The following is a 22,376-nucleotide window of genomic DNA, read 5'->3' as shown; positions in this document are numbered from 1 at the left end:
ATCGGATGGTCGGCCTCGCTGACTTGGTTGATGCATGTCATTGTATCCCAATTGTGTAGATCGATGCTCATGATATCAATCACTGGATCGTCTGGTCCAGACTCGATTATTTACAGACTGCCGTCATACACCAGGATCTTTGCTGAGTGTGGCGTTAAAGAACAAACAAACAGTCCCTTGGACTATTTTGAGGCAGCGTGATGTAGACGAGAGCGTGACTGGATCGTGCTGCCTAGCAGGGACATTGACAAGCTAAACACAAGTGTATGGATGTATTCTAGTTTATTGTCCCTGTTGGGAGACACTCCTCCCAGCTGTGTTTCTACAAGATACGTCACCATTGTACAGTGTAACCCAAGTCAGAAAACACCTCTCAAACACAGGTTGGAAATAGAAGAAAGAATGATTTTAAAATAATGCTAACACCTGCATCAAGAAAGTTCCTATTGCTGAATTACAAGTTTATGAAAGGAAACTGGAGCTTACCAATTAAGTACGTTAACCGATTAAATACATTTTTATGTAACTATGTTAACAAGCCTAAAAATTCATTTAAGTTGCATTGATAGGTTTCAAATAATTTTGATGATTCAACCATTATGTAAATGACTGACTTCTGACAATTTTGAATTAAGATTCGACTGTAGAAAGACATCTTTGTACACATCCGATTGACAATTTCAGCAGAACTCACACAAATCAGTGATAATTTGCAAATATAAAAGAATAACGTCAGGAATTTTAAAAAACAAAATATACACACTTGCATGCCAAAATATGGCCACACCCTTTCGTTCTGGTGTCCGGTGGATGAGCCTGTCCAATTACAAAAATAATGGTTACCGGTATTTTAAACATGCTAACCTTTTTTTCAAAAGATACATTTTTGGAAATAACTAGATCTTTCCCCTCAGTAGTTTGTATTTGGGCATATTGACAATGCAAATCCACGAACAGAAATGGTCTGGCCTAGTAGAAAAATAAAACTCTTCAGGTTAAAATTTCATACAACATTAATTATTCATGGAGCAGGATCACCAGGGTAATGACATTCTGTAGGCCTTTTATTTTTTATTAGTTGGTTTACAGATTTTTCGGCCTAAAATTCAATGTAGATGGCTGAAAAATAAAATAAAAACAATTTCAATGCCCAAATATGTACTGCTTCAAATAAATGAAAAACAAACAAGTTTAAACATAGCAAGATCCCAAACGATAACTGATTGTTTCTTTTAACAGAATAATTTTATATAAATATTATTCACCATTTCTTATAAACAACAGTGATAAAATCTTGTTTTTTTTACTTTGGTCAAAACAACAATTGTTAAGTCATACACTTATTTTCTAATTTCAGGGTTTTCTTGTCAGTTGGGACTCAAAAAAATATATAAAAAATAGAAGGCCATACAAGTGTCTTGTTTTCCATGGTATCAGAAGCACAACAATTAGACTTGGAAATAATGCCTTGTTTGGAAAGCTACTGTGAGATTGTTCCTCATGGAGCTGATACACAAACGCACAACACTAACAGGAAACAAAACAATTATACTCATCAACAAAATAAATAAACCAACAAATGACGACGCTGTGATGGAATGAGAATATTCAGTGATTTGGAACTATCTCAAATGTTACCTCGACGAAAATAACACTGAAATCAATAGATTGTAATGACAACTTCCGCAACTGTTAATCAAAATAGCTTGAAGGGTAACTTGTTATCTGAAGAACAAAACTGACTCTTGTGATATAAGAATAATACATAAACGTCTCTGTTAAGAGGAATTATTATAAACGTATCGCCAAAACTTGAATCACACCATAAACATGGGATATACCTTACAACAATGCAAGTGGGATATGTCTTTGAGACAGAAAAAGATCCAATCTTAAAAATATATACTTTCTGTGATTTGGGCACACTGAAACCTGTACAATGAAGAAATCGATTTCAAAACTTAACATCACATCTGTACACACATTTGTGAAGATATTTACAGAATAAATATCAAAGAATCTGTAATCTCTGTTCCCTCTGATTTTAATGGTTGTTAAGAAACCAAACAATACACAGTCCATGATGCCAACCCCAAATTGATGCAGTTCGGAAATATCTAGGATAAACAGGGTCGAAAATAAAAACAAATCTCCTCAAAACTAATAACCACCCCTAGTATGATTGGTTTGATAAAAAATAATTAAAAAATATTTTTTAGCCGTGTCATTTATTAACCAAACAAAAATTCTGAAAACTTTCCAATCATAAGTTAAAACAAGTGATTGTTTATTAATTCATTATTATTTGGTTGTATATGTGACAAAGCTTTAGAAAGGTCAAATTTGTCTAAGTATTGGCGATAATGTTCAACAAAAATCAAAATATTTTTCACTTTTTTGGTGGAAGTTTGGTTTAAAAAATTGCAATGATTCCGCCCAAATCATTATGGTTGACATCTCTAGGGATCAAAGAGGGATATGAACAGTAAAATTCTTCAAACTGATCTACCCCTCCCTGCTTCCTATCTCGCAGTATTATCTAACAAGAAAAACAATTCTTATCACAACTCATTGGGAATTTCAGTAATTTTAAATATGGCTTATCAGCAAGCTTTATTCACAATGAAACCAAATACATTCAAGGTATCAATTTTTATACAGTCTGCTTATTTAGGTTCAATATACTGTATTCGACATAATAAGCGCCCAGGGCGCTCTCAAAATTACAAATAGGGGACTCTTATTAGAATATTATTTTGGTTGAGTTGAAAGATAAATTTCGTGGTTTATGCTGACAGCCTGAAATGTTTATGAACGACAGATTTTTTTTTCCAGAATTTAATTGCCCATAATTAAGGATGCATATTACACACGATTATACGTGAATAAATAAGTCTTGTGTACATTGATCAATCGGCAGGAGTGCTAATTGGGATTGTTCACTAGCTAATATGTTAGCAATTATCGCCATGGGCGCTTATTACGTCGAATACGGTATATAAATTTAGGGACAAAATATGACAATCTTGATGATTAATCTTTATATATCTTGAATCAATCATAAACACAAAACAATCCTAAGCAAGACTGATCCATGTGTCCTTGGAGAACTAGAGGCAGTAATACAACCAGGAAAGTTGTCTTGTTTCGTGGCTGCTCTGGTTTAATATACCTCCCTAAACATTAAAATGCTATTTTCGTATAAAGGTGAAAAAGATATGTACATTTAGTATAATACCTGGGTACTCTCAAAACTAGGGGCATTTTTTAATGAAGATTTTGTTTAGGCTTAAAAAAATAACAGAATTGGATCTCAAGCAATGGTTTTTGAAAATATAGTGCGGGCAGGTGGTGTCTTTTGTTGTTGTTGTTGTTCAAACTAGTATGTTATCAATAAACAATTGTGTACAAACAACCTGGGAAAGGGCCTCCCTACATAAATGTATTCCTTGATGAGTAAAATACAGGAAGACAGTATTGGAATAACCAGTGGACTTGGAATATTTAAGGATTTTGGGTGGTTTTTTTACAAAATGGAAATAAAAACGAAATGTGCACAAACTTTATGATGATGTGGCCGGAGCCTGAGAACCAAGACTATTATTATTTTTTTGCCTTAATATTTTTCAACACCATGCAATGGCTCCCTGAACAATCCCCATATCCACTAATACATCTTTCCTACAATTCTTTTTGATGTGGACTGACCTCCTCAAACATGTATTATTATTATAGCAAGAAACTGTGGCTCTTTTATGCCACCATATCTGACTACGCAAATAATGGTTACTAGGGCAAGTGTATCTGTGCAGAGTTCTCTCCCTTAGACCCGCACATTAACCTCTCCTAAACCAGATGGACTATATTTTAATTTAACATTGGTCACTTCACGTTATTACATAAACACAGACTTTAGTCTTAATGCTGTTCTCTATTTACATATTATCATAATTTAAAAAATATTCAAGTACAAAACAGAATATATACTTCAAGTTAAATTTTGATCTGATGTAGACTTTTACAATTGTTGTCATTCTTGGAATCTGTTCAACATACACTAGTCTGTCTAAATAGGATTTTTGTCAAATATGCATCTCAGTCAAAATAGTCAAAATAGTAGTCAAAATGTAAATTCAAGGAAGAGGATCCATGGAGATTCATCCATATCACAGACTCCAGTAGGCTTGAGCAAAGTGTTCTGGCAGTGGAGCTCAGTTACCTCCCCCTGGTGGTCTGACCTCTGAACTCTGGGTGTGGGAGGAAGCAGCAAGCCTGTGCTGTCAGAGAGTATAAGATGCGTTGGCTGTGTTGGTCTTCAGTACGACTTCTTCAGATGCTCATAAGTCATGAAGAACTAGGCCAAGTTAAGGAACTTACATACAGCAATAGATCACTTAAAGGTAGACATTGAGCCATATCAATAGGCTGGAAGACCTCTAGTAACATGTGACCTGAATATGTTACAATGACATTTTGTATCTGCCCACAACATTAAAGTTTAACAGCCTGTACATAAGTACCTGGCAACACTCTCACATTTACAGTGTGACTCACACAATTACAGTGTGACTCACACATTTTCATCACAGATCACCAAAGTTTCACCCATTTATTCATCTTTTTTTTTCAAACATCTTCTTTTCGTCACTACAATAAAGGTTAAATGACTTTTGGCTGGGTGGTTGAGTTCCCTTTGACTACAACCTTTTGGAAGTGGGGAAGCATTGGATGTTTTTGTAACCTCCACTTCATTCCAAATCGAATACCTAGATTCAAAAATTTGGGGAGGTGGGTGGGATTGTTCCTGATGTATTCCTAAATTCCTGAGGCAGCATTCTTTGAATTATTTACAATGAGAACTACTGTTTGACAAATCTTGCGACCCCCCAAAATGTTTGGCTGGCTTCACCTTTCAGAAGAAAACAGTATGCTCTGAAGCACTGACTGAACACCTATTCCCCTACGATCACCCCATCCCTCCCAACACGACCGCCTCCGTGGTCTAGTGGTAGAGCGTCCGCCCGGAGAGCGGAAGGCCCTGGGTTCGATCCCCTACCGCATCATACCAAAAGACGTTAAAAGATGGTACTTGTTGTTACCCTGTCTGGCGCTCAGCATTAAGGGGCTAAAACAAGGACTGGTCGGCTCGGAGTCAGTATACTGTGTCTGGGTGGGGTATTCATGTTAAACTGCGGCATGGTATCTCAGTGAGCTAGCACTATAAATCGGCATCAGTCCGGACTAGTACAAGCAGCCCCACACACACACACACGTGCATGCACGTCGCTATATAAGTGCAATAATCTTGGACGCGACGTTAAACCCCATTTCACCTCACCTCACCCCTCCGAACACACACACACGTCCAAAATTAAATGGTTGGTCCTTAAACACAAATGGATCCTGTGTTTTCTTCCAGACCGTGACTACAGTTCACGAAGCCTTCTACTGTGCTACCCTACACATGGTGCAGATGGGAAAGGCAAGGATACAATGATGTTCCACGGCCCGAGTCGGACCCAGGTGGGGATGAAGCCCTTGTACAAGGCCATGATGCCCTCCGTCTTCACCGTCTGAAACACACAGTGATACACAAAGTACAATAGATGCGTTCATGTCACTTGGAACAGCCTTTCAGTTCTAGTGCTGCATGTCCAAGGGAGGAGAGCCTGAAGTGATGAAGATCAGCACAGATGCTGATAAGCCAAGAATCGTAATCAGACAAATCATCAGATCCTGGCACAGCTAAGGGATGTAACTGTACTGACTTCACCCAGACCAATTTTAATGCAAAGTTTCTGTGGCTAGTCATGTTTATTGACACTCTGAACAGTATGTCAGTTATAACACGGCGGTCACCTCTGTTGTCTGGTGGTTAGACTGTCTGCCCATACAGCGGAAGATCGGTGGTTAGTTCCTCGGCCGCATCATACCTAAATACGTTAAAAGACAGTTGTTCTTGTTTCCCTGCCTGCACTTGACATCGTGGGGACAAAACAAGGACTGGTCAGCTCCGAATCCGTATACTGAGTGGGGTATTCATGTCAAACTGCAGCATGGTATCTCAGTGCGTCTGACCACTTGATCCCATCACCTCATAACACCAACTGGGGACCCATTCTGACCCCACCTCCCCACGTAGCGACTTTACCTGGACGAAGCAGTCAGTAGTTGATGTGTAGATTGCCGGTGCGACTCCATCACTGATCACGGCTGTTTTCAACCTCTTCTGGTTCATCAATCGTGTCTGAAACAAGAAGCTCGCTGTTGATGATCTGGGCGTGGCCGGCCACACAAACACAAACATCATGTGCCAACAGACAGGGAAGCAGGGATGGATATTTGAAAGCTCTTTCCACCATGGCCGAACAAATCTCTATTGAAACACACAATTTTGATTTCATGTTTAGCCAAATTTAAAACTGACATTTCGAAACATCATCTTTACTAACTACCAATATATCTGCATTCACGTACGTGATTAAATTCTAGTTTTATCGCTGATCTACAAAATTCAAGATATCACACATTTATCTGTTTTAAAGGTCCATTCCAGTTCACAAACAACTTGTGTCATTATGTAACTGTTTTCTCAACCATTAATCAATGCTTGCACTGTTACATACATGCAATAGAATTGCATATTTCATCAACTTTAGTTGATTGTGTTGAACAAAAGGTGTTGCCACTAAGCACTGACCTGTTAAGACTGTTTTTAGTTAAATCAGGGAGTATCTGTTACAAGTGTGTGCAAAATGCTACAGATATAGGTGCTCACATTATTTGTTGAAGCGTGTGGTTATTTTGGCTGGGAAGCCAAATATGAATGAACCTTTAAAACACAAGCATTTAAAGAATTACTGGATAAAAAGTCACATAATATCTAGCTAAACAGACACTGGTCAATTTTTGTGGTGGACAAGATGGTTGAAGATGGCAACTCCACGACGAAAAAACAGGTCTAGAAGACTTCACGCCTGCCCCGTTAAACTTAATATCAAAGTGGAGAGTCAGTCCCATTCTATTCATGAATGTCTGGGTCAAAGTTGACAGGAAATGCCAGTCTTGCAATATCTTTATAACCAACAAACGTCCTCATGATTTAACTGTGCATTCGATTTTATGTACCGGTAAATCGTGACAAGACGATTCAGCGGAGAAGATCCCTATCCATCAAATCCTCACTTTCGACCACTGTAGGCTGATGGGGACCAATTCTTACCCAGAATTCTCCTGGGGGCCAAACAAGGTACCGGTAATATACAAGATCACTGTATCAAATCATCGTTGCATTCAAGGCTTTAAAGGAAATTTATATATATATATCGTCCAACCCACAAGTTTTACAAGAGATATGTCATATGAAAATAAATGAAAGTGGGCAACAGGCATCTATGGAATTATAAAGTGCCAACTAGAAGTACATCTTTTGCCCATCTTTGAGGGAGTTGAGGTTAACGCCGCTTTGAACAATATTCGAGTTATATCATGGAGTGTCAGCTTGACGTGGGACAATCCTGAAGTGGAGCAGGTCTCTGACGTTTACCACTTTGGTGAAACCCAACAATCACAGCAAGTTGGGGAGCACATCTGTGCATTATTCACTGCAGTAGAATTCATGGTATATATGAAACCAGCATTCAGTCAGTAAGAAAAGATCTGTCAAGACGTAAGAATACAGGTAATGACACAGTGTTGTTATGCTATTGGCTTGTCAAATGTATTCAGGAATATTTGCAAGTTGCAAATTGATTGGGTTATTGTTGTTCAGTTTGCATATTTTACACAAATACAAGACTAATCTAGAGCTCTGGAATACCCTTTTTAAGTTCAGAATCCCCAAATGTTCATCTTTTCCCCATGTTTTGTCACGTCTATTTGTAAGCAAATTCATTGATCAATGGCTTCATACATAAAACACAGTCACAGGGTACTGATTCTCAGTGTGCCTTCCGTACCAGGAACTTAACCATGCCATTACGAATTTAACCGTGCCACTGGCATTAAAACACAAGGAATTTCTACCAAAAAGTGTTAAGGAATACGCTTCCTGTTTCTCCCGTGGAGGTGCCATCTTGTTGGAGCATGATGATGATTCACATGATATTCCTGTATAACAATCTAGTCACAACGAAGTGAGAGGACTTAGCTAAAACCCACTACTGTTTGTAGCCGAGCAGTACTGGAGACTTTGGCACAGGGCTCCCGCGGCACCTCCCTCCCAGTACACACCGAGAGAAGCAGGCGGTTGCCGAGTGATTGACCGAGCGAGCGAGGGAGCGAGTCTCTCCTTTAACCTGGGGTAATAACCTTGAAAACAACAACCAACCAACTAGTGATGCAAACAGTACTGGCCAATGGCCAATACAAGCTAGAATCTTTAACACCTGAGTTAATGTAATTTGGTGCCCAACTCAGGTGGGCATCATCAAGAGACTGGGATGAAAAAACATTTCAACAATTTACGAATAGCATGAATTACAAGTACATATTTGATAAATAATACAAAACAATAACATGTATGCTATTTGGAGTCATTTAAAATTTGAAAAAATTGAAGCAAAAGAATATCTATGACATGTTTTTTGAGTCTACGTAGGTCATCATGTATAATGAATCTATGTTGGTTAGAGAGCTTAAGCCATGATGCCAGCTGGATGGGTTTTGCCCGACTGAGCACAGAGGGAAAGCAGGACAGGGATGAAGATGTTAATTAAATCTGATTTAACTGAACCGTTAGCAGCAGCATATAAGCGATAATTAGCATAATTGTGTACTTCTGACATGCTGAAATTTAATATGTTGGTTACCATGGTTACAAGAGTCATGAAAGCAGGAGACAGAATTATTTTCATAAAAATGATTTGAATTTCAGGTTACCAGTTTTGTTATTTTCTGTGAAACAAATTTGTCTGCCAAGCAGAACCTATAGGAAATATGTTTGATGATTTAACTACCATCATTAAATACTACCATCTTTATCAAAAGCAGATTACTATCATAGGAAGTTATGACCTTGTGGCATCTAAATATGCAAATGAGTTTGGTCGGATGCTCGTCTGAATAAAGGCAACAGACAAATATTGATTTTGTGAACAAAGTATCCAGCTTGAACTCAGCCTTGCAAAATTTGGTTTTCCCTCAAATAAAATGCATTCTGCAACTTTATCACTTGTCCAAAGTCGAGTACAATTCTATTCAGCACAGCTAATACATGTATTACCGAAAATAGCCCATATTATAAAAATGTACTGAAATTGGTTCTTATAGCCAAGTTTAGGGTTGTAGACTAAAAGGAAATTTCAGCAGACTTAAAATGTTCTCAATACACTGAAGATATGTGTACTAGATGTTTTGTCACTAGTGTGCGTTTCTATTAAACGTAAATATATCAGAGCAAGTGTTACGTAAAGATTTAATGGAGAGAAGGTAAAACTGAACTGAAAGTTATGTACAGAAAGTTTTACTATTTTGTAAAATAAGTAAAAGAAATAATTCTTGACATATTCTTACTGAATAAATTGAAATAAATTGAAATACTGAAGTTTGAATTCAGATCGACAGATTTATCAATATAAACTTCCCAAAACTATAAAAGGGAATGATTTCAAACAAAGTGTTTTAACCTCATTAGTGGTTTATAATGCATATAAAATACAAACAAATATTGATAACCTTCTTCATGAGATATAGGTCGCCATACTTTTGATGTGTATATCAATCTCATTAAAATCAGATTTTACACCGATACGATACCTCTCTGTGGATGATTTAACGACACTTATAAAAGTGTGAACCCTAAGCGAACTTTGACCACCCAATCAACATGAAGGATGTGTAAAATGAAAAACTCAAATGTATAAAAACAGCTCGCGTAAATACCCAATGAAGCTTTTTCAGCATGCGTACAAAGGTGCTAATTTCTGAAACACAATTACGAGCTAATTTACTTTCCGAGTCAAGCCTATATATTTGGAACAGTTATATACATCTAAAACATTATTTCATTTTTTTTAAATCTTAAAATATTCACTAATTTTGGGAATAACTAATACAGTGATGAATAGATGAGTGAAAAAATATTGGTTACCCAATGAAAAATGTAATAACCCAATTAAAATAGAAACCCCAGAGTAAAAACTCAATAGCTCAAAAAGTTATCTGGAGCTCTGTGGATGCCTGGTAACTCATTCCGAACTGGTCGCTTACGCTCTGTTTTGCTCACTCATACCGAGAATTCAGCTTTGGCACTGATTAGACACTTCCCCTGCCGTGACCTGCTATTGAGGGTCGTGAGATCATCACACAGAGGTATCGTAACAGAGTAAAAGATCTGATATTAAGGAGTTTCATGTGTACACACAGTTAAGGGCTATATTTTGAAATGCAACAACTTACAATACCAACTTACATGTGGATATAAATATCTCACACAGTACTGGATAGTGTTACTAATTTCAAGCCCTGATGTCGACCATCAATGATTTGACATAGAGGGATTAGAACGGACATCTCACCTTAATCACGTCGATTGGGTTGGAGGCGATAGCGCCAGCTAGACCCGCTAGAAAACTGGCTCTGAAAAAATACAAAAAGGCGCATCAGAGAGTGAGTGAGGGGAAATTGCATGATGGTTTTCAGTTTCCCATTCATTTGGATAAAAAAACATTGTATAAGAGCGTTCAGACGTGTGAGTATTCTAAGCACGGAAATTTCATTTGGAACCCAAATCCCGCAGATCCAGGATCAGGAAAGGTACACAACTCTGTATAGCAGTGACTTCCATTGTGACGACGGGACTTACATGAAATGTGTGGTCTTGGTGTCTCCTAGGTACCCAGAGTGTATAATCTGTCGCTTGCATATATCGTAGGCCGGGAGTTCGACCCCCGCCACCGTGGCTGCTCTTTGGGCCGTGGGGAACACGCCCTGCAAACAAAACAACATTTAGTTTTATTATATAATGTGAAGTTTTGGGCCATATTTATTGGCCTAAAGCAGTTACAGTTCATTAGACAGAGATGCATATTGAATCCAGTTAGGTCTGATAATTGACCCTACTGACAAGAGTTGGTAAAAATAGAATGGAAATTACCCGGAAGTGGAATTCAAATCAGATGTTTCCGTTTGTTTGAACGTCCTAATGTTATTGTAGGTAACAGCTAAAATGGATAGAATTATCATTAAACCATCATCATCAAATCGTGACTGCACTTTAAGCATTAATATTTTAATTGTAACTAGTGTGTACATATTGATATTCTCTTCGAAGTCTTTGTAACTGCAGGAGCACAAGCTCAGTTGGCCCAGACGTCACCAGAAAGAAGTATGCTTCCTTACAAGTTAGAGATTTTAAGGTGGTATTTTAGCTTCATGCTTCCATTAATTTCAAGCCATGTTACGATGGTCAAACCGTATCAGATGGCTGTTGCCATGACAACTGTCTCACCCTCCAGAGTCCCGGGAGCCCTTCGGTGCGGTAGATGTTGAGGAATGCACACAGCATGTTGTCCCTGTTGCCGCTCGTCCCCTGAGCCTGGAGCCGGACCTGCGACATATCGGTCAACAATCAGTGCCCATCTTCATCTAATATCTACATCTGACGCTCAGACTCAAACACTTTACCACAGTTGTCGCGAGTTTGGTTTAACACTGCTTTAAACGAACAATCTTTGGCAGGTGAGCTAAAAACTAAAAAAACTGAAATAACATTCAAGAAAGAGGTGGGTTGGGGTGTGTGTGAGAGAGGGGGTGAGTTGACGAGCTTTGAGAAATCATTCTCTACCTTGAGTACATCGGTGGGGTTGGCGATGGCACTGGATACGATGCCTGCAGTGATTCCGCACAGCACGTTGATCGTCAGTGTCTCATCTGAAAATATACGGCAACATTTATCAAAACAAGAGCTAGACACATCAGCTGAAAATTGGATGAAATTGAATGCTCCTTCCCATGTCTGGAGTGACTTCAGTTCAGACTTGTTCCAACCACTGCCATTACTTATGTAAATAGAAATGATTCCTGGCAATAATTCCCCATGTTCATGCTCAAATTCTATATTTACAACATGATACTTTCTCTCTCATAACAAAGATATGAGAACACATTTCTACGAAAACTGCCAATGAATTTCTTCACGTTCTCAAGCTTATCCTCTTTCCAAAGGTCACAGACCCCTGTTTATTTTACTGACTTATCAAAGCGAAACAATTTGCTAAATTGACTTAAGTTTTTGTGACTATACCTTAATGACAAGTTAAGTCCACAACATATGATTTCACTATTACACAATTCCTTCTATGTGAGGCTCAGAACGTCTCAATCAACCCTCTGTCAGATACCAAGATGTGAAACAACTACAAGCCTAAAATGCCCTAGTTTACTTTTATTGTCTCCCTCACGCGCTCTCCTACCCAGAGTTCCATGCGACCAGCATAGTACCTCTGCCACAGGCCAGCACCATGTGAAATTCATCACATCTTACACAGTCCATTCAAGATATTGCATATGTTTTTCATCTGTTTCATTTTTGACAAGTCTACATATCTAGATAAACATATGTCATAGAATGGTTAAGTTTCATTGAGAAAATATCCTAAATCGTGAAAAACTATTTCCATTTGTGTAGTTATCCTTTGTTTACATTGGATTTACCTCTCCACGTGCTGTCATCGAAGCCCTACAGAGAGCTAGCGATACGGTCGCTTTGGTGTATAAATATGTATTGTCAAGCCTCACTGTCGCAGTTGTAGTAGCATATCTATATGATTATGCAAAACAATATGTAAAGCGCCCCCAAATATTTGCATTAGTCCATTCTATTCTGATTTCTGAAAAAGAGCGTTTGTTTACACACAAGAGAAAAGTCCGGGAACGTGATATGCAAATTAGCCTGTGGCAGTGGTGTTATGCTGAGTCACTACTGCGCCGGCGTGTCTCCCTCAGGTACAGATGCCATGTTGTCTCTCTCACTTCTATTTCCCAAAACACAAGGGAAGTAACTCTGAAGACTAAATACCAGCTAAGACAGTTTGGCGGTAGAGACATTACACCTCAAGTTCATCGATATTCCAGATGTTATATGCTGATATTCAAATGATATTAATTAGCCAAGCAACTTTGTTTATTGTTTTTCTTGTTGTTTAACATGCATGGAAATCTGTAAATAATCAAGTCTGAACCAGATACTGGACACTATGATACAAATTGATACAATGTCCCACGACTTCACCAAGTCTGATACCGACGAACCAGAGATTGATATTATGAGCAACAATCCATGCAATCGGGCTCCGATCAACTGAGTCACCAAGTCTGACCACATATTCCACTAGGTGGCACTGCACAACAAACACAACAAGTTTGCTCGGGACCAATTCTAGCGCAGAGCCAAGCAACCTGGACCCCTAGTCCCCAGATTATACACAAGAGTGATACACAGAGTGTCTGTCAGGTGCCACCAATCTTACGATATCCAACGAGCGAAAGGCATGAAGAAGCCAATCATGGACCTGGAATTTGATTTCACACGTTTCATACCAGCGTTCTCAAAACTTGTAGTGCACAAAGTGAAACATATTTCGTTTGATAACTTCCCCTGACTGGAAGAATGTCACTGTGTTTCAGGGCTGATAAAATCCCAATTCACTCACAGTACAAATATTAAATCAGAAACAAAAAACTATTAAAAAGATTGAAATCAACATCGGATATATCTTGAACAGTATTTCTGAAGACACAGGATTGAAATTAACAACACAAAAGTTGCAACAAGAATTTTTTAAAGCATTTAATTCATCTCTTGAATTAATTTCTAATTTCGACATTTTCAGGTGAAATATTATTGACCCAGCAGACATGCAATCTGTCCCAAATAGCCCTCGATCAGTATGAGAAGCCACTCATTACACTAATGGCGGAACCACCGCCTAACTTACTTCTGGGATCCGGCACCGCGATCCTCTTGAGAGTGTGGTACACTCCGATCTTGATGGTTCCATATGTGGCTTGGCGTAGAATGGCCGGGGCGATGCTGAAATTGTACAGTTGTCAAATGAATCGATAAAAATTACATATGTACCATATTTGCAGTAATAAGTGCTCCTGGTACTTGAAAACTTACAAATGGGGTGGGGGGGAAAGAACTTATTAAAACCATACACAGAGATTGAGAGGTTGTGGATAAACTTGGTTCAAACGTTGATGCAACATTTTCGATAGTAGTCACTTGGCATCCATATACCCCTTCTGTACACTGGGTATCGTATTTATGCTGCTGGTTCTGTGATATAGACAAGAAAATACGGACTGTCATAAAAAATTTGTTAGTCTTGAGGCACTTATTGGAGCAGGGTGATTAACACAACGAATACGGTACATGAATTTGTAAATGTAAAGTACATTAGGAATATTGATTTCTGAAACAAACTGCAAATTGACTTCATTTTTGGTGTTGCGAACATTTTATTTTATATCATCTGCAATCAGTCTGAATAAACTGCATGTTGTTTTAACCTACACTCGGCAACATTCAAGCTGTGTCACAAGCGCTGGTAAATAATCAAGTCGGGGTCAGATAACCAAGGTCAAGGTCTACTATCCAGAAGGTACGATGACACGCGATGTGCCATGTCACTATAAATGTCAAATTGCAATACTGTTTGCCCGAAATACAACATATTATGAAAAACAAAAAAAATGCTAATTATTTTTTTCATTACCGCTAAAATTAGAGGGGTGGCACAAAATCAGACAGATGGTCGGGAACCCTTTAAAATGCTGGGGGAAATAGTACACCTTTATACCATGTATTACAAATCAATGTTTGTGAAGTCAAACTGAATTGTTTGAGTATGGTTTTACGCCGCTTTTAGCAATATTCCAGCAAGATCACAGCAGGGGACACCACAAATGGGCTTCACACATTGTACCCATGTGGGGATTCGAATCCAGGCCTTCGGCGTGACGAGCGAATGCTTTAACCACCTGGCTACCCCACCGCCCCTAAAGTCAAACCTAAACCTTATCTGGCCATTTATGCATGTTGATAAACATCCACAGCTGTTGCTGGATAAAAATATCATGGATACAAAAAGTAATGAACACTATCTAAACAAATCATACGCTATCAGATGTCTGTGGTAAAATAGGCTTGATTCCCTAACTGCTATGCACAGTTGGATATAGTGGTAGAATTACCATAATATTATCATAGCAAACATCAGATGTCTGTGGTAAAATAGGCTTGATTCCCTAACTGCTATGCACAGTCGGATATAGTGGTAAAATTACCATAATATTATCATAGCAAACTTGATCAGAAGTTCAGCACCACTGATCAGCAACAAAGTCATCAACCGTAAACCTGAACAATATCATCTATGGCTGCCATTGATATACTTTAGTCGACATTGCACTAGATTAGAGGTCATGGTTCATTTCAGGGTAAAACCGGTTGCTTTGAGAGGTAGTAAAATATTGGTCGGTCAAAGTGACAGAAATGGGCCTTAGGTGCTGAAGTTACATTAAGAATGGTGAGTGAGTTAGGTTTACGATGATTTTTGCAATATTCCAGCAATATCACGGCGGGGGACACCAGAAATGGGCTTCTTTAAAGATGGGGGCTTTAAGCATGGCGGCTAGCTCGAGGTGCCGAGGTCTATTCCTTCCTAACCACTGGGCACTGAATATTTACCTATTTATCATTTGATAGTGGGGGTGGGGGTGGGGGGGGTGGGGGAAGATTCAATATAGTTTTCCACCTTTGGATCCAGTCTCTTGGGCACTTTAAAACCAGTGAGTGAACCTATCTAAAACATTCTGCTTACAATGCTGTGTCAGGTGACTTTCATTTTGCACCTGTCCCAATATCTCAAGTGTCATAGCACACTAGCTCACAACAGCAACCCAGCAAGTTACAATAAGCAGGACATAGCAAATGTTTTGTATTATTCACAACAGTAGAGTTCATATATATGGGATTCCTGCATTCTATCAGTAAAGGATCTTATTATACTATTGTTTTTCATATTTTTCATGCGCATTTGTACGCAAGTAACTCAAAATCAATCAGGTTATGTTAATTGATTTTGCGTATTTTATGCAAATACGCAGCTAATCTGCTGGCGTCAAAGACAGGGAAGGGAGACAATTTCTTACCCAGAATACAGTGCATGAATGCCTTCTTCTCTGAAAATACGGAAAATGGCATGGAGCATGCCCCGATACTTGAGTTCTGTGTGCCGTGCATCGATACGCTGGCCTTGGATCTGCAGTCGTGTCTTGGTGGTGTCAATGGGGAAAGTCCCTGAAACAAGTCATTGTCAACAGTTGTAGAGTAAATAGTACCCAGTGTCCAGCGATGTGGCGGTCATATTCCAGCAATATTGTAACAGCCTGTAAAACATCAAGAACATGCAAACCAGTGATCGAAAGCATGAGCATTTGGGTACAATAATGGTGTACTGGGGACCTCTTTAGACCCAGAATCCCTACAGGAAATAAGCCTAGTAAAATAGTTAGCATCTGTTGGATAATGCTATATGTACAAAACAGAAGTGACAACTGCCGAACATCCGAAATCACAGTATTGTCACAAGTTGTAAGTAAATAGTGTCAATAATAGTTAGCAGAAGTCAGCTAAACATGTCATACCATGTATAGAACAGAAGGGACAACTGCCGAACATCCAAAATCACAGTATTGTCACAAGTTGTAAGGTAAATAGTGTCAAGAATAGTTAGCAGAAGTCAGCTAAATATGTCATACCATGTATAGAACAGAAGTGACAACTGCCGAACATCCGAAATCACAGTATTGTCACAAGTTGTAAGGTAAATAGTGTCAATAATAGTTAGCAGAAGTCAGCTAAATATGTCATACCAAGTATAGAACAGAAGTGACAACTGCCGAACATCCAAAATCACAGTATTGTCACAAGTTGTAAGGTAAATAGTGTCAAGAATAGTCAGCAGAAGTCAGCTAAATATGTCATACCATGTATAGAACAGAAGTGACAACTGCCGAACATCCGAAATCACAGTATTGTCACAAGTTGTAAGGAAAATACTAAATAGCATCAAGAAATAGGTAGAGTGGTCAGCTAAGGGCCTCACTTTCATGTATAAAACGGAATTGACAACTGTCTAAAATTCAAATCACAGCAGAGTTACTGGCTGTAAGGTACAGGGCCCACATACACAAAGCGATCTTAGTGCTAAGACTATCATAAGCCTATGTTAAAGTATTGGAGTTATGGTCATCTTAGCGCTAAGATCGCTTTGTGCAAGTGGGTGCTGGTCTGGACTGGTCACTGACAGGCTGCCGTTATACTGTTTTCCTGACATGAATGATGCATTGACATACACTTTAATTAGAAACAAAGTACAGAGGACCCATAGAATAACATTGAGATATTTGCTTTTTTAACCATAATGCATCAGTAACTGGTGTTGCCAGCATGATGTACGATGATGTACTGTGTGACCCAGGACAGATGTTACCAGCCACTGTACTGTGTGGAGTGCCACGGCTCCTAATCCCCTCAGAAATGCCGTAGAGCAGCATGTTGCATAGTATGTCAATAGAATGACTCAAAAAATAAAAATGTCCCTCTCAGGTCACATTTAATTACATTTTCATCCAAAACATTCTAAAATGCGAGGCAGGTTATTCTTAAGTGTTCAAAGTAATGTGGGCTCCAAGAGATCTTCTATGGTATTTGAATCAGTGGACGCTAAATTTGTAACTTTGAACATAAGTGTTTTGACAGGGACTGTGGATGTTTATGCTTAATTTTTAACAGTTTACTTTCTTTTAAACAAATTGTCCAAGTCAAAGGCATCTGTGTATATTACCGTATTCGACGTTATAAGCCCCCAGGTCGCTCTCAAAATTAGAAATAGGGGGCTCTTATTAGAATATCATATTGGTGGAAAAAACATAAATTTTGCGGTTTATGCTGACAGCCTGAAATGTTTATGTACGACAGATATATTTTTCCAGAATTTCATTGCCCATAATTAAGGGTGCATATAACACACGAGTGCTTATTATACACGAATAAATAAGTCTTGTGTACGTTGATAAATCGGAAGGGGTGCTAATTGGGATTGTTCACTTGCCAATATATTAGCAAATATCGCCGTGGGCGCTTATCATGTCAAATACGGTAACTGTCAACTTGGTACGACAATGTTTATAGTTCATATGGAGCAAAACACTGTGTGTGCATTTAATGTTTCAACAAAGTTACTGCTATATAAAGAGGCCTGTAAAAAAGTGAATCTTGACTAGACAATCCAGTGTTTGATACTATGAGCATCTATCCACACTTTGTGGTAGTGAACAGCACAGGGATGAAACTCAATAATTTACATATTATGGACTAATCATTACGGGTGCGAGGTATTACCGGTGTATCGGTAAACTGAAGTTCATTCTTTCCACGATACGTATCACAATATCATGTTTTGATGCCTGGTATATCGGATGATTTCAAACAGTGACTTTTATCATGTGTTTAATGTTATACACTTGCGAAATACATGTACCTTCGAAATGTTTCCGTAATTCTAAAATGTAAGGAGTTCTTCTGTGGCAGTGGTGTAACACCAAGTCATTACCATCCCGGGCGTATTGATTGAATGAATAAACATTACGTTGTTCCAGCATCTTGTTTTGTTCCATTTATGAACTTCAAATCCTATATTGATGTTTCAAATTGCTTCTCAATTCAAAATGTTGAATAATACAATATATTGTGATACGTATTGCAATACGTCCTTGTGCATTGTGATATATTGGGATACATTATAAACATCCAATACCTATCGCTACAAATGATAGTTCAAATTATTCATACAAAACTTGAAATTGTCAAGCAAAATAATGTTATTTCATTGTTGAATATCACATTTCAATAATGTCCCGATTTCATCACGACAACAGCATGACATCATTAACAAACACGCCAAGAAGCTATCTGGTTCGTAAAATAAACTACGAATCATCTTGTCACAGAACATATTAATCTCATCAAGTGACCGGACAAAACAGATATTTCCAGTAATGCAAAAGACCTGTAATTTGAATGAAAGTGATATAATCACTTATCAGGCACATCCATCTGCCGCCAAACCACCCCAGCTAATACTTGTATGGCATAAACACTCTTATGGATTGATAGTGGATCTCTGCCCACTCAGCGTGTTAGTCTGTACCATCATGTAATCAAATTTTCATAGAAAGTCACCCTATTCATGTCTTGACCTATCCCAGCTTAGTTCTTCTCGTTAACCGTCACTGGAAAACGAATCCCGAGTCTATCCCCATCCAAATCCCGATCAGAATCCGAAGTGGTGTAATTTGTTCTGCTGCAAAAATCAATAATTGGCATATAATCTGTATTCTTGGCTAAGAATAACATGCCATTGTGTTCTGATATTCAAACCAACATTCCAAATGATTCCGTATTCTTGTCCTCGCATATAAAGACCTGAATACGGATGGCAGCTTATAGATGACTTAGATGCATGACTACGAATTGAATATCTGTGTTCTGGGATTACATTCATCACTTGCTAAATGAGATACTTGTCTGACATGTCGCCTGAAACAATGTCCGAGCTGACGAGTTGATGGCAGCTCTTCTTCCACTGTAATGCTCTGTCCGTCCAACTGATTTATGAGGGCGACACTTAGCACTTGTTGCCACCTGCTTGATGGCTTCCTGTTGCATTTACCTGGTCACGTACATGGCATTGTCAGCAGTGCCACGGCTACAACAGCTACATCATCTGTTATACAACCCACACGGCAGACAGCAGCCATTACACTTTAACAGCCATTACACTATACAGCCAATACACTATAGAGCCATTATACAACCCAAGTGGCAGACAACCAACCCAAGTGGCAGATAGCATGGACACCAATCCAAGTCTGTCTTGTCTGAGTATCACTTGGCCCTGTGGCTGAAGTATGAATAATATCTGTCAGCCATGAATACCATCCAATCCTCATTAACTTATGTGTCTTCTGGTCTGAATGTGTCAACCCCCATGGTCTAGTGGATAAAGTGTCTGCCTGGAGTGCAGAAGGTTGGTGGTTCAATCCCTCGATGAGTCATACCAAAAGATGTTAAAAGATGGTACTTTTTGTTTCTCTGCCTGGCGCTCGACATTAAGGTGACAAAACAAGGACTGGTCGGTGCGGAATCAGTATACTGTGTCTGAGTAGGGTGGTCATGTTAACATGTGGCATGGTATCTCAGTGGGCTAGCACAATAAAAACGACATAAGTCTGGACGAGCACAAGAGGCTAGACACTCATACATCCACATCACCATACAAGTGCAATAATCTTGAACGCATCAATCACCTAGAGGCTAAAGTTACGTTGACAGAAGTTACATTCGAGTACCGGCTCTGGAGGCCTCCAACAATGAAAAGATAGGTGTACACTATTGATTGAACACTTTAACACCAAGTCATTTCCCTGCGTCCCCTAGCTCTATGGTAACAGAGGGGCAATACCACATGCTCGTTTATATGCCATATAAGTTGTTGTTGTGAGAAGCTCTGTAATTGAAAACATGACCTGCAGTTCCATGTCCCGCTAGTCTGCATACATGTTTAAAAGAAATCTAATCTACATTCACACAGCGCCCATACAAACACCACTAGACATGAAAACCACACCATATTCCCCGCACCCAGATACCTTGAAATGTGTTAAGGAGAGTGTCTACTTGAAATGTGTGAATGAGTGTCTAAAAAATGTTTATAAACCTGTTTATGTATCTTTGCAGTCTAATAACATGCACCCTGTGCGTATGACTTTACTTACATATACTTTACTTACATATACAATACGGGGCGGTCGGGTAGCCTAGTGGTTAAAGCGTTCGCTCGTTACGCCGAAGACCTGGGTTCGATTCCCGACATGGGTACAATGTGTGAAGCCCATTTCTGGTGTCCCCCGTCATGATATTGCTGGAATATTGCTAAAAGCGGCATAAAACCATACTCACTCACTCACATATACGAGGACAAGGGGCGGCGGTTTAGCCTAGTGGTTAAAACGTTCGCCTGTCATGCGAAGACCTGGGTTTGATTCCCCACATGGGTACTATGTGTGAAGAACATTTTTGGTGTCCCCTGCCGTAATATTGCTGGAATATTACTAAAAGCGGCACTGATACAGAAGGATGGTCTATCAAAAGTTGGTAATATGAAAATATCTGACTGCCATTTGTCTCCACAATTATACTGCATCAAGATCTACAAACCCTAAAATGTCATTGATTGGAAGGTTTAGTATCAACATATTGACTCAAAAGTATCTTGATATATTGATTAATAAGTTATTCTGTACATGGATAGATGAAAAAAATCCTTCTACTGTGGGGAGACATTACAGTTCCCCTAGCCTTGCTCCAAGGCTGAATGGAAAGAAATGGATATGCAGTAATTCTATTCCTCCTTAAAGGCAAGTCTAGATATGTGCACAGTAAGGACTCCAGTCTTCTAGTGGAACAACTTGTTCTTATTATTTACATATCTAGAACTTATGATTTAATAACTAATAAATATTGCCGTAGAGACTTATGGAAGTCTACTGTCTGTCTCCTCCCCAGCACAACACAGCCCAGGTCTCCAGCTAGGTCAGTGTGTCTAAGTCGGGGTGATGACATCTACATAGACATGCACAAGTCTCTGAGGCAATAATTATTAGTTTAAATCATAAATTCTAGATTATGTAAATAATTAGAACAAGTATTCCCTATAAGAGACCATACTGTCCATATATCTAGATTTGCCTATCATTAGGATAGAATTCCTACACAACCATGGACTTTTTTTCAGTACAGCCTTGAAGCAAGGCTAACATCTAGACAATGTGGCTGTGACCTTACAGTGACCTTGACCCACAGCGCTACTTTACCATGCCGGAGGCTGCTAATGCATGTATCGGGTGTAATGCAATTTGCGTATGCTAAAACACCAAAATGAAATTACCACTGTGCATTTCTGAAGGGAATTGAATTATGATACAGGTATTGTTCATGAAAGCAACAAAAAAGTACTTGTTGGATGCAATTTTGATGAGATGAAGAAGTGAAGACGGCTGAAGTATCAACTGCCTCATGCACTCACATCTCCTCTAATGTCAACTTAAGGCCAGTAATGTTTTTTAGTTGGTTTACGGAATTTAGTTTGGTCTTACAATGTTTAAAAAAAAAGTATTGTCCTCAAATGAAAATGTTTCACTGCGGTCACACGTTGTGAATTTCCTGAATTGATGCCCCTTGACTGCACTCACAAGACACATGAATATCACCAATTTCCCGCCATATCGACTGCGCAACTGGGTAT

At 38.8% G+C, this 22,376-nt stretch overlaps 1 protein-coding gene across 4 annotated transcripts in view; it reads right to left on the bottom strand.

The window, feature by feature from the left end:
- Window positions 1-3,199: 3,199 nt before the first annotated feature.
- The window catches only part of LOC124139548 (kidney mitochondrial carrier protein 1-like), a 55,984-nt gene continuing 36,807 nt past the window's right edge, over window positions 3,200-22,376 (bottom strand). For all 4 annotated transcript variants that reach the window (XM_046506705.2, XM_046506706.2, XM_046506704.2 and 1 more), the window contains exons 3-11: window positions 16,159-16,306; window positions 13,938-14,032; window positions 11,786-11,871; window positions 11,450-11,548; window positions 10,805-10,929; window positions 10,518-10,578; window positions 6,152-6,247; window positions 5,493-5,573; window positions 3,200-4,354 (exon numbers count right to left, since the gene is read on the bottom strand). In XM_046506705.2, the coding sequence (XP_046362661.1) occupies window positions 4,316-4,354; window positions 5,493-5,573; window positions 6,152-6,247; window positions 10,518-10,578; window positions 10,805-10,929; window positions 11,450-11,548; window positions 11,786-11,871; window positions 13,938-14,032; window positions 16,159-16,306 (830 nt within the window). In that variant the 3' untranslated portion in view covers window positions 3,200-4,315. The remainder of the gene's footprint in view (window positions 4,355-5,492; window positions 5,574-6,151; window positions 6,248-10,517; window positions 10,579-10,804; window positions 10,930-11,449; window positions 11,549-11,785; window positions 11,872-13,937; window positions 14,033-16,158; window positions 16,307-22,376) is intronic.

This window comes from Haliotis rufescens, unplaced genomic scaffold (genome assembly GCF_023055435.1).
Source record: "Haliotis rufescens isolate VD_foot unplaced genomic scaffold, xgHalRufe1.0.p SCAF_9, whole genome shotgun sequence".
NCBI lineage: Eukaryota > Metazoa > Mollusca > Gastropoda > Lepetellida > Haliotidae > Haliotis > Haliotis rufescens.
This window is presented reverse-complemented; position numbering and strand designations above follow the sequence as displayed.